The 12373-nt window shown below is 36.6% G+C and overlaps 1 protein-coding gene across 3 annotated transcripts; it reads left to right on the top strand.

Moving 5' to 3' along the window:
• Window positions 1–1993: 1993 nt before the first annotated feature.
• Window positions 1994–12373, top strand: LOC110929795 (calcineurin-binding protein 1). Of its 3 annotated transcripts, none has more exons than XM_035988347.1 (19): window positions 1994–2079; window positions 2152–2226; window positions 3048–3167; window positions 3273–3313; window positions 3455–3666; window positions 3748–5441; window positions 6068–6283; window positions 6360–6803; window positions 6895–7127; window positions 7215–7422; window positions 7496–7651; window positions 8153–8310; window positions 8387–8579; window positions 9308–9630; window positions 9737–9917; window positions 10020–10249; window positions 10349–11006; window positions 11110–11185; window positions 11797–12373. In XM_035988347.1, exons 1-19 carry the CDS (start codon window positions 2077–2079, stop codon window positions 12123–12125), a joined length of 5550 nt encoding a protein of 1849 aa, XP_035844240.1. In that variant the 5' UTR covers window positions 1994–2076; the 3' UTR covers window positions 12126–12373. The 3 variants fall into 3 exon arrangements, with proteins under 3 accessions (XP_035844240.1, XP_035844239.1, XP_022028664.1); XM_035988346.1 differs by having other exon boundaries at window positions 11791–12373; XM_022172972.2 differs by having other exon boundaries at window positions 8384–8579; window positions 11791–12373.

Genomic DNA, 12373 nt, shown 5'->3' with positions numbered 1-12373 from the left:
TTTTTGTCCGGAAAACTCAAGTTTTGGGCTGGAAAACTCAACATTTTCGTCCCCAACCTTTATGTAACCTTAGATCAGACCTTTAGGAACCTTTTTCCGGCTAAAAATGTTTTCCCGGCGATCGGAGACTAACAACATTAGGGTTCTGTTAGTCAGGATTCATTTGAAGCTAATATGTTGATAGTTGGGACAGATAGTGGTTATTTTTGAAACTGAAACTGTTAGCGGGAAACGACGAATAGTTGGGATTATGAAAAACCAATATTTCTTTCTTTAATTCAATTTTTTCCAAGTTTTGTTGGTGTGAATTTTGATGACTTGGTTTTTTATTTTATAATTTTAGGAGGTTTATCCCATAAAATTCAATGTTATTAGAGCTTTGTCCCATGAAATTCAATGCTATTAATTAGTGACAACTTACGAATGTTCAATCAAAACTATAAGAGTAGATTAAAAATAATAAGTATTTACAAATAATAAATTATATCGTTTTCATTAATCAACCCGTGTAATACACGGTATATTTCTAATTTATAATGATATAATTTGTCTAATAATGGTTTTGTAATTAATTTTATGTAATAAATGTATATATTTCTAATTTATAATGATATATATATTTTTTAATATAAAAGATTACATATTATATGCTTACCAGTGTTTGTGTTACCCGTCACGTTACGAGAACAATTTTGTAGCATTTCCATATTAATAATAAAATTTAGATAGAAATCAATAAAGATAGCTCATCTAACCTAACTTCATCCAGTAGGATGTTAAATTGAAGGAAATATATACGTAGAGGACTTAGAGTGGGGATAAAAATGAGAGAAAAATCTAAACCAGGGTTTGTTAGCAACAAATCAACAATAAGCTACTTTTATACTTCATAATTTCAACAAGGACCTTCCAGTTTATCAGCATCCAAGAACGGCCCCTCACCATTTGCTCATAGTGGGTCTTGAACCCTCACCACCACTTTAGGAGAGAAGCACTTTTTCACCACTTTGATACCATTGAACAGTGGCGAAGTTTGAGATTTCCAACAGGGGGTCGAAAACGTATACACCTAATAAAACTATAAAACCAGGGGGCGAAAACACATATACCTAAAAAATTCTATACGAAAACTACATACCGGACATTACTGAGCGAAAAGTTCGGGGGTCGAGCGCCCCCCTCCCTTCTCCCTACAAAGTTGTGCCCCTGCCATTGAACAACATTTGAAGTTAGAAACATGAACTTGTAACAACAGTTAAATTGAATGAGATATAACTTTTACAAATCACTTTACTAACCATATCATACATGATAGCGGAAGTAAATTTTGAGTGATAATTATGAATAACCTAAAAGTTGGATACCATAACGCAGAAACATCTATGCAATTTAAAGCAAATTTGCTAAAGAGCATTCTAGTGTATTTAATCTTTACTATACAAATCAAACATTTTTCTATCATGAAACTGAAGATAGAGTATAATGTTGTGAAAACTAGAACTATAATACAACCAAGTATATAGCTATAACAAGTAAAATACTAAATATTAATCTTGATATTTGAAAAAAAAAGAGTATTTGGCAGCAAAAGTGAGTGCAAAACTTTAGTAAACAGTATAGAGACAAAAGTGCCAATGATGGCTAGATGAAGTTGGCCAAAGCGTTAAGCGCGTGATCTAGTGACTAGTTCTGAGGCTAGGGAGACGTCTGGTTCTGGGTTTGATCCACACAAGTGACGATATTCGAGCGAGTTTACTTCATGGGACGACATCCGGTGTTTTAGTGTGAATAACCCCTTTGGGGCCAGACACCAGGTTTCAAACTCGGGTTTGCCCACGTTAGGTTCGCCTACTAAAAAAAAGGAAAAGAGGCAGAACCTGTAAAGTTCTAAAAGACAGAGGACGAAAACTGTAGATTTCGAAAAACAAAAGGACTAAACCGTATACCAAGAGTTTAAACATAAACAAAAAGGGAAGAAGCAAAAACAGTGATTAAACGCACATATTATACCCGCCTAAATAATCGGTGAGGAGAAATTGAGAAGACCCAACACTTCAAGTTCGAAGATCGAACAATATGGTACTCTCTCTTCAACCTCATTTTATACAAATAATTGTTCGTTAATTTCATCGATTTCATGTTGTTTTTCAGTTCTCAATTGCGGCTATCAACGATACAGATTCGAAAGACCAGTGGGAACCCCTCGCCCCTACCAAAGAAGCTCAGGCAAACCCTAGTTTTTCATTTATTTAATTTTTGTGTATAGATATCGTTATACACTTATATGTATGTGTTTTGGTACTTGATGCAGTTGATGTTTGTTAATTTGTGGTTGTTGTGTGTAATTTGTTTGTCTTTTACATCTGAAAATGCCCTAATGTTGACTATTTGTTATTATGTTGACTATTCGAAATAGGCGTATGCAAAGTGTATTGTGATAGTTAGTGTTAGGATCACACGAGCAACACACGGACAAACACAAACAGAAAAGCAGTAAAAACACGAGAGATTTTACGTGTTTCGGTCACGGTGTGCAACCGACGTCCACGAGAGATATATCTATAGACTAAAACTAGGGTTAATATCTTAGTTAACAAGTTAACTAAACTGGACCTAATTGATAAGGGCCAGTCAAACCCTAATCTGCTTCTCCTAATACCAACTGTCTGTAAATGGGCCGAAGCTTGCATATAGTTACTATGACAATGTTGTTTTACCCTAATGGTGATAGCATTAAAGAACTGCCGCATGATGGACTAGAATGCTAGATACATAATTTGTATCCCAAGAAAACCCTACATGCATATGCTTGTGTTGAATGAATTATATGTATTTATGGTATAGATTGCATAGATTTACGTGGTTGAGTTGCTAAATGTTTTTTTTTTAAAGTTTTTGTTTTATTAGCATGGACCGGTAACTGATGACAATATGAAGGCGTGATATGCGTTCATATTAACATTCACGTTAAACTGAAGCAAGAAACTGATGCTTATCTAGAATTAGTCATGCGACTGATTGACTTTATGTACCTTCTATGCCACCAGGAATTTCGCCTTTCACAAATCTATCAAGAAGGACTTTTGAAGTTACAAGCAAAGGAGTATGAAAAGGCCCGTGAACTTTTAGAAAGTGTGTTAAAAGACGACCTTCTTCCAAATGGCCAGGTCAAAATTGGTTCCAAGAATCCAACAACTTCATCAGCATGATAATACCGCTTACTTTCACCACATAATTTCATAAACTTTTATAAATCTCTTTTTTCATGTCAGGTCGATGATGGTGGTAGTGATGGTCATTTGTTGCAACTGAGGTTAGTTCACTACTCGTTTTTCACATTTCGTTGTAGCTTATTGGTTTTGTATGATTTGATTTGTAAGATTCATTTTTAAAGCTTTGATCTGAACTAGCGTTGAACTTCTACCTTACTAGTGTACATATGTTTTACTGACAGATTTTTAACTCTGAAAAATCTCGCGACTGTATTTCTTCAACAAGGCCCAGCCCACTATGAAAGTGCACTTCAATGCTATCTTCAAGCTGTAGAAATTGATTCCAAAGATTCTGTTGTATGGAATCAGTTGGGGACATTGTCATGCTCGATGGGCTTGTTGAGTATCTCTCGTTGGGCATTCGAGCAAGGGCTTTTATGTAGTCCCAACAACTGTAAGTGTTTCACTGGATATTCTTTTTACATGTATTATGTGTAAGACTTATGTTTAATGCACTTAATGTTGATGCATGTAGGGAATTGCATGGAGAAACTGCTGGAAGTTCTTATTGCTATTGGTGATGAGGTTGCATGTCTTTCGGTTTCCGAGTTAATTCTAAGGCATTGGCCTTCACATTCTCGTGCGTTACGCGTCAAACATGTAATCGAAGAATCTGAACCAACTCCTTTTGCTCCAAGAGGTATAGACAAACTGGAACCACATCACGTTCGACTCAAATTTCTAGACAAAAGGAAAGCAACAAATGATGACCTAAATGGCAGTAGTACCAAAAGGTTAAACCAGGATATAACGTTAAATCTTCCAGAAGCTTCTTGGACAGCACTAGCTGGTGAGCTATTAGGGATCTTGATTCCATTGAATGAAAATGACCCTAAAAAGGAATCTCATCAAGCGCACCGATCTGCAGATGCTAGATTGATCATACATCTGCCTCCTAGTTCAGATAAACAAAAATTAAATAATGATATGGAGACCGAGGCTGCTGAGCGTACCAACACAGAGACCATTTCGTATGAACCGCACCAAGAAAGACGAAGCAGTCGACTTAGAAGTAAGAAACCCGATAAGGAAGAAACCGATCTTACGACCCCTAAGGATCTAGTCAAACTTGTTCCTAATTTTCTGGAACCGTTTATCACGGTTGAATCAGAAGTTACAGAATGCTCCGAGGTTATGACCAGTACCCAAAATAACGAGTCAACCGATGTTGCTAGGTTTGTCGGTGAAACGTCAAATAATCACGGTGCGTATCATATTGGCCACTTGCTCTTAGAGGAAATCGCATGTAGAGGAATTTCATACCGGGACGCCTTTGCAAAGTTTTTTGAGTTGGAAAAATTTACGAGGAATTCGGGTGAGAGCCGGACCCCTGAGTGCAGTCTTTTTCTTGCTGAGCTGTCTCATGACTTTGGGATACAATCGTCACACACATCAACTGATTTTATGACAATGGCGTCTTATCATCTTTGTAAAGTCATAGAATCTGTAGCTTTGGAGTACCCAACTGACGGCTCTTCTATAGGTTCTCTGTTGGACAGTAAACGGGCCTTTTGGGCCCGTTTCTTCTGGCTAAGTGGAAAGTTTTCGCTTTTCAATGGTAATAAGGAAAAAGCCCGGAAAGAGTTCGGTGTTTTATTGGCGTTATTTACATCCTGTGGAAAGGAAGCGAATGCTCTTGGCTCTATTAGTCTCCCGCATTTGAAGGTATCAAAGGAGTTGACTGTTGATTCGGTTCTGCATGAGGTTAACCTATTAGAGGTTGAGTTTTTGATGAAAAATGCGGTAAACGACATGATTGAAAAAGACATGCATTCAGAGTGCATTAGCTTGCTTTATCCTCTTCTGTTTTGTACGAAAGATGATAGTAATGTTTCTGTTCCATCGGTTCTCAATAAAGACGGTGAAGGACTTACTTCAACTGAGTTATCTGCGCTAAACGTTATAATCAAAGCATGTGAAAAATCCGAAATGGTAGATCCAAATATTTACTTAAGATGCCACAAGCGGAAACTTAGACGTCTCATGGCTGCGACCGGAGTGGAAGAGCGTTTTCTGTCTCACAAATCGTCTAATATGGCACCCGCTTCTGAGACTGAATCAAATGAAACATTAACCACAGGGTTGCATCCCGTTCTTTGTGAAGAAATTAAGGCAATATCCCAATGTATCCTCGAGCTGAAGAACTCCACCAGTCCTTGTGGAAGTATCGTAAGTTGAATGTTTTCAAGTGTTAAAAATTTAAAATAATTTATTAAGTTTATTAATGAACTCTTTTGTTTAAGAAAGATCTGCAAAGGGATTCAAATTGTTTGCTTTCTTTTTTCTTTTGTAAAGATCCGTAAACCTTTTTATCATAGTTGTTAAAAGCCATCGCCTCTTGCGCCTAGGCCCATTTTTTAGGCGAGGCGAGGCAAGGCAATTGCGCTTTAATTCTCCAAGTGATGATTCACACATAGGTTCCGACGCGATTCCTAGATTCCTTAAGAGTTTCCAACAAAATTCTCTAAAATCCGGCAAGATTCCAGGAAAATTTATACTTTTATCCAAGGAAAATCACTTTTCTACCCTAATACATTAATATGTTAGAACTTTTGATACTAAATAGATGATATTAAATGTTATATAATAGGTTTTGTTTATTCTATTTGTAGAATATTATTATTTTTCTAATATATAATAAATTTTATTTTTTTTCATTGTGCGCTTTTATTTTCTTAGGCTCTCGCTTTTTTTTGCGCCTTGAGCCTAGGCCCCAGGCGAGGCCTATGCGCCTTGAGTGCGCCTAGCGCCTTTAATAACTATGGTTTTTATGTACCTTTGGTGTTTGTTCACAGAATGGTTCTATTGTTCCTATGAAAATCATTGGTGATATTCAATCTTTGCTGCTAGCAGTTATGTGCCATATAACAAGCATATGTTTTTCTAAGAAATCGTTAGGAGTCGGTGATCTAGACGATAAAGAAAGACACGAAAAAGGCTGTTTTGTAGATGCTGCAATTGTATTTTTCCGACTTCAACATCTGAATCCGAATGTTCCCGTGAAAACTCAAGTATGCGGCACATATCTTACTCCAGATGAAGTCAATTCACTCTTTTTATTTTCTTATTTTGACATTTTTTTTTCAGGTTGAATTAATAATTGCAATCCATGATATGCTTGCTGAGTATGGCATCTGTTGTGCAAGTGCCAACGGAGAAGAAGAAGGAACGTTTCTTAAACTCGCAATAAAGCATCTTTTATACTTAGACATGAAGCTTAAGTCAACCTCGGTCAACACTCAATGTGATGACCAAGTTTCCCAAGAAGGTGATACAAACGAAGAAGCAAGCAATCTATTTCTGGAATCCGGAAAACAGTTAACCGAAGAGGAAAAAGAAGATCTTGAGATTGAAATCGACACCGCTTTAGATCAATGTTTTTTTTGTTTGTATGGTTTGCATCTTAGATCTGATTCATCGTACGAAGACGATCTATCCGTGCATAAAAATACAAGCCACGGAGATTATCAAACAAAAGAACAATGTGCAGACGTTTTCCAGTATATTCTTCCATACGCTAAGGCTTCTTCTGTAAGCTTTTCATAAATCATAATCAGTTGATTCAGTTCTTATTTCTTACGTTTTATATAGAATCTTTTTTACACAATATTAATATTTTCAGAGAACTGGATTGGTTAAACTACGAAGAGTACTAAGAGCGATACGCAAACATTTTCCTCAACCACCTGATTATATGTTGGATGGAAATCCAATAGAAAAATTCTTGGATGACCCAACGTTATGTGAAAATAAACTGTCGGAAGAGGCTGGATCCGATGGATTTCGGGACGTCATAATGAAATTTATATATCAAGATAGTTCAGTTCTCAAACCGCAGCCAACAACTATAGAAAGGTACATGATTCTATACAAATTCACAGCTTTATCATAATAGTTTATTATATATTAATATCATGCTATACTAAAGTCCTGGTATTATAGTGAACCGTATATGGATGTATATCGCAACTTGTATTATCTGCTTGCGCAATCAGAGGAAATGAGTGCGACTGATAAATGGGCTGGATTTGTGCTCACTAAAGAAGGCGAAGAGTTTGTACAACAAACGGCGAAACTTTTTAAATACGATTTACTGTTCAACCCTTCGCGTTTCGAGAGTTGGCAAAGCCTCGCCACCATTTATGATGAGGTAAAGTTATTACTTGATCATATAACATATCTGGCAAATAAAATTTGTAAATTTTTAAAGTTTTATTTTGCAGGAAGTGGACTTGTTGCTGAATGATGGCAGTAAGCAGATAAACGTCACAGGCTGGAGAAAGAATGAAACTTTTGCTCGGAGAGTCGATACAAGTCGAAGGAGGAGTAGGCGGTGTTTGTTAATGACTTTGGCCTTGGCGAAAACGGCAATCCAGCAGGTTGACTTTTATGATTTCAAAAGAGTAAATTGCCATTTTCGTCCCTGAGGTTTGGTTAGTTTTGCGATTTTCGTCCAAAGGTTTTTTTTTCCGCATCCGGATCCAAAAGGTTTGAAATCTTGCCATTTTCATCCGGCTCGTTAACTCCATCCAATTTTCTCCATTAAGTCAGAGGTTTTTTAGTTAACTTAAAGGGCAATTTGGTCTTTTTTAGGGGTATTCGGTCTTTTTACATAAAGTGAAAAAAATGAATTGCCCTTTAAGTTAACAAAGAAGACGGAAATATCCTTGACTTAACAGAGTAAAATGAATGTAATTAAGGAGCTGGATGAAAATGGCAAGATTTTAAACCTTTTGGATCCAGATGCGGAAAAACAAACCTTTGGACGGAAGTCACAAAACTGGCCAAACCTCAGGGACGAAAATGACATTTTACTACATTATAAACATATGATCTTTTGAAACTGAAGTAATCATGATTTGAGGTTTAAACGATTTCAGGGGGAGATCCATGATTTATTGGCGCTGGTGTATTATGACGGTGTTCAGAACGTGGTGCCGATATATGATCAGAGATTGAATTTACCCGTAAAAGATGCTGAATGGACAATATTTTGTCAGAATTCTATGAAGCATTTTGAGAAGGCTTTTGCTCAGAAGTATTGCTATTTTCAGTTACCTCTTTTCAACTCTGATATCTGAGTTACAATATTTACGTTTTCTTTTTGTTAGCAGGGAAGATTGGTCTTACGTCTATTACTTGGGGAAACTTAGCGAAAAGCTAAAATACTCACGCAAGACATCATTTGCGTATTATGAAAAAGCTATTGCTTTGAATCCGTCAGCTGTAGATCCGTTCTATAGAATGCACGCTTCACGTTTGAAGTTACTTCGGTCATGTGGCAAAAATGATAAGGAAGCGTTGAAGGTTTTATTCCATTTCCATCATTTCTTACACTTGTTTAGGCTTGTAAATGAACCAAACGAACACGAACGTGGGTGTGACGTGTTCATTCATTCAACTTTAACTGAACTCAAACACGAACACGAACACAAATGTATAACCGAACACATTTTTTGTTCATGTATGTGCATTAAGAAAATGAGCATGTTCGTGTTCGTTTATGTTCGTTCGTTTAAAACCTAAACAAACAGTTCACGAACGTAAATGAAGTAATGAACATAAAAAACAAACTTTTACCAACATAATATAATAAACATACGAAAACAAATGAACATAATTGACCAAACATAAACGAAAATAATTTTTATATAAATTATTGATTAATTACGATTACTTCAATTCAAATGCCCATTATGTATTACTAGAAAGCCCAATTACTAGTTACTTGTTTTTATATGAGTAGTTAGAAATCCCGTTTAATGTTTATATTTTTATGGATACAACTCCTTATGTATTTATTGAAATTTAAACAAACATAAACGAACGTAGATAAACGAAAATAAACGAGTGAACATAAACGGACGTTCATGAACATATATGAACGGACAAAGCATGTGTTCATGTTCGTTCGTTTATTTAAATAAACGAACATAAGCGAACTTCCCGCCGAACAGTTCATGAACGTTCGGTTCATTTACAGGCCTACGCCTGTTTTTTAATCATACAGTTAGGGATTATTCTTTGTTTTTCAGATTGCTGCGTTGCATTCTTTTAGCCAAACAACGAAGGAGACGGTTATGAATATTCTTGATAAAACCGATACTGATACATTGGATTCAGGAGAAATGTGGCACATGCTTTACAACGATTGCCTTTCTGCTTTGCAAATATGTGTTGAAGGGGACCTCAAACATTTTCACAAAGCTAGATATATGCTTGCTCAAGGGCTATACAACAAAGGTGAAAGCGGAGATATAGAAAAGGCGAAAGATGAACTTTCTTTTTGCTTCAAGTCATCCCGTTCTTCTTTTACAATCAACATGTGGGAAATTGATAGTATGGAGAAAAAAGGAAGGTAAGAATACCTAACTTTTAATTGCATCTCAAATGCTGTTAAAAGTCAACAGCTATATTATACATACATATGTTGTATGTATTTAATTTCATTTTTTGGGTTTCAGGCGAAAAACACCTGGCACGGGTGGGAATAAGAGAGTTCTTGAAGTTAATTTGGCAGAAAGTTCTCGTAAATTTATAACTTGCATTCGGAAGTATATTTTGTTCTACCTGAAGCTTTTGGAAGAGAGTGGGGATATATCAACCCTTGAACGAGCTTACATTTCTATTCGAGCAGATAAACGGGTATGTTTTTTGCAGTATTTTACTAAGATGAAGCATTTTCTTTAAAATCTATTATTCTTATTCTTACTGAAACCATTTGCATTGGATTATCTATAAATGCAGTTCTCATTATGCCTTGAAGATCTTGTTCCTATAGCTCTTGGTAGGTACATCAAAGCGTTGGTATCCTCCATTAATCAAATCAAGACTGGCACAAACACCGATAGCAACGCTTTAGAGCATCTTCTGGAGAAAATGTTCTCTTTGTACATCGAGCAGATGAATTTATGGTCAGATATTTGCAGTTTGCCTGAAATCAAGTGCCCAGAATTATCCGAAAGCAGCTTATTTGGGTATGTTACCCTTAAATAACTCTATTTATGTAATTTATAGAATCTTTGATTTCTTATTATCGACACTTGTACATGATACGCGTCTTATTGCTTGTGCAGGTATCTTTTCAAGTATATGCAAATACTTGAGACCAACGGTAGGTTCGAAGCACTAGAGGGAATAAACGAGAAGATGAGAAAACGGTTAAAAAACCCTAAGTTGTCAAACAGCAACTGTGCTAAAGTTCATAAGTACGTTTCACTGGCTTGGTGCCGAAGTCTTGTGATTAGTATGGCTTCAATAACACCACTAAATTCCAGATTTTCAACAGAAGCCCAAACGATAGACGGTGGTTCCGTAAATACCCAACTACTTTGTATCGATCTACATGCGGATGAATTATGGAAATCATCATTTGAAGATGCAAACCATTTGAAAGCTCTAGAAACTAAATGGGGTTCTTTATTGTCGAATATTAAGGATGTTGTGATTAAGCGACACTCAGAAGAGAATTTGGAAGATGCTACTATGCTACTTAGATCCTGTTACAATTTCTATAAGGATTCCACTTGTGCGTTACAACCATCTTGTGTACGTCTCTATGTAGTGCCATGTCAGCCGTCCACAGAAATAAATTTTCAGTCAAACGTGCATGCAGTTGATATTATTGAAACGAATACCGCAAAGAAGCTTCTGTTGTGGGCTTACACACTGTTGCATGGACGCTGCTTTACAAATGTGGCAGTGATTATAAAGCATTGTGAAGAGACTGTAAAGGTATGCAATTAAAGTCCAAAGGCATTGTTTTATCGGTTGCTATACTGTTGCTTCTTCAGTAAGAAACTTTTATTAATAGCATGTTACCGTTTCTTCACTGCAGTCAAAGATGAAGAAGGGTGGAACTTTATCTACACCTCCAACTTCCGCCATGCACTCTGTTATCGCTAGTCAGACAGGTTCTCTCTCTCTCTCTCTCTCACACACACACACAAACACACACTATTAATAATGGCCGAAATCTTAAGACACTAGTTAATAATAGCATAAAACCTTCTAAATCATTCCATGCAAAAACTGGCTTTAATTTTTTTAACTTATATCTGGAGTAGAATGCCATTTTCGTCCCTGAGGTTTGGTCAGTTTTGCGACTTTGTCCAAAGGTTTGTTTTTCCGCATCTCGATCCAAAAGGTTTGAAATCTTATCATTTTCATCCGGCTCGTTAACTCCATCCATTTTACGCCGTTAAGTCATAGGTATTTCTGTCTTTTTTGCCAACTTAAAGGGCAATTCGGTCCTTTGCACTACATGTAAAAAGACCGAATTGCTCTTCATTTTGACAAAAAAGACGGAATTACCCCTAACTTAATGGAGAAAAATGGATGGGGTTAATGAGCCGGATGAAAATGGCAAGATTTCAAACCTTTTGAATCCAGATGCGGAAAACAAACCTTTGGACGAAAGTCGCAAAACTGACTATACCTCAGGGACGAAAAAGGCATTTTACTCTTATATCTAACACTAGTTATTTATAAAAAAACAAAACTAACATCTGCGTGTCGGGTGTAGGCAAGGATGCAGTTGGAATTTCCGGTGGAAAAGAGACTACTCCATCTACTAGTGCGATGAATGTGGACCCTACTCTCACCGAAACTAAAAATCAAGAAAACCCGTCTTCTAAGCCGGAAACTGGGACTAGTTGTGATGAGGTGTCTGCTTCATTGCAAGAACCCGAGACTGTGATACGTGCTACTTCGGTTGACTGCAGGTCAAACGATGATAACGTTGGTGAAAACTACAAAATTTCATCAGCAGTACCACTTCTGATTCACTGCAACAGTGCTGATGTGGCAACAAGCAATGCAGATGAGCCACAAGCTGCTGAAAGAGGAGATTGATAAGAGATTGATGTCTGCATGAAACAAGAGATTTGATTGCGTTTGTTTGTATCAATTGTTGTATGAGAAGTTTTTGTTTTCCTCCACGGCTGAAGTTATAGGATGTAAGCAGAAATGTATATTAGATGTTAGAAATGTTCTGAGAATGAAAGTAGGTTGGTTGGTTATATGTTGGATTAGAATGGTTCAATGCTGGATTTGATGTTAGAAATGTTCTGGAAATGAGATTAGTTCCTGGTGTTTTGAAA

The sequence above is a fragment of the Helianthus annuus genome, chromosome 3 (genome assembly GCF_002127325.2).
Source record: "Helianthus annuus cultivar XRQ/B chromosome 3, HanXRQr2.0-SUNRISE, whole genome shotgun sequence".
NCBI lineage: Eukaryota > Viridiplantae > Streptophyta > Magnoliopsida > Asterales > Asteraceae > Helianthus > Helianthus annuus.
This window is presented reverse-complemented; position numbering and strand designations above follow the sequence as displayed.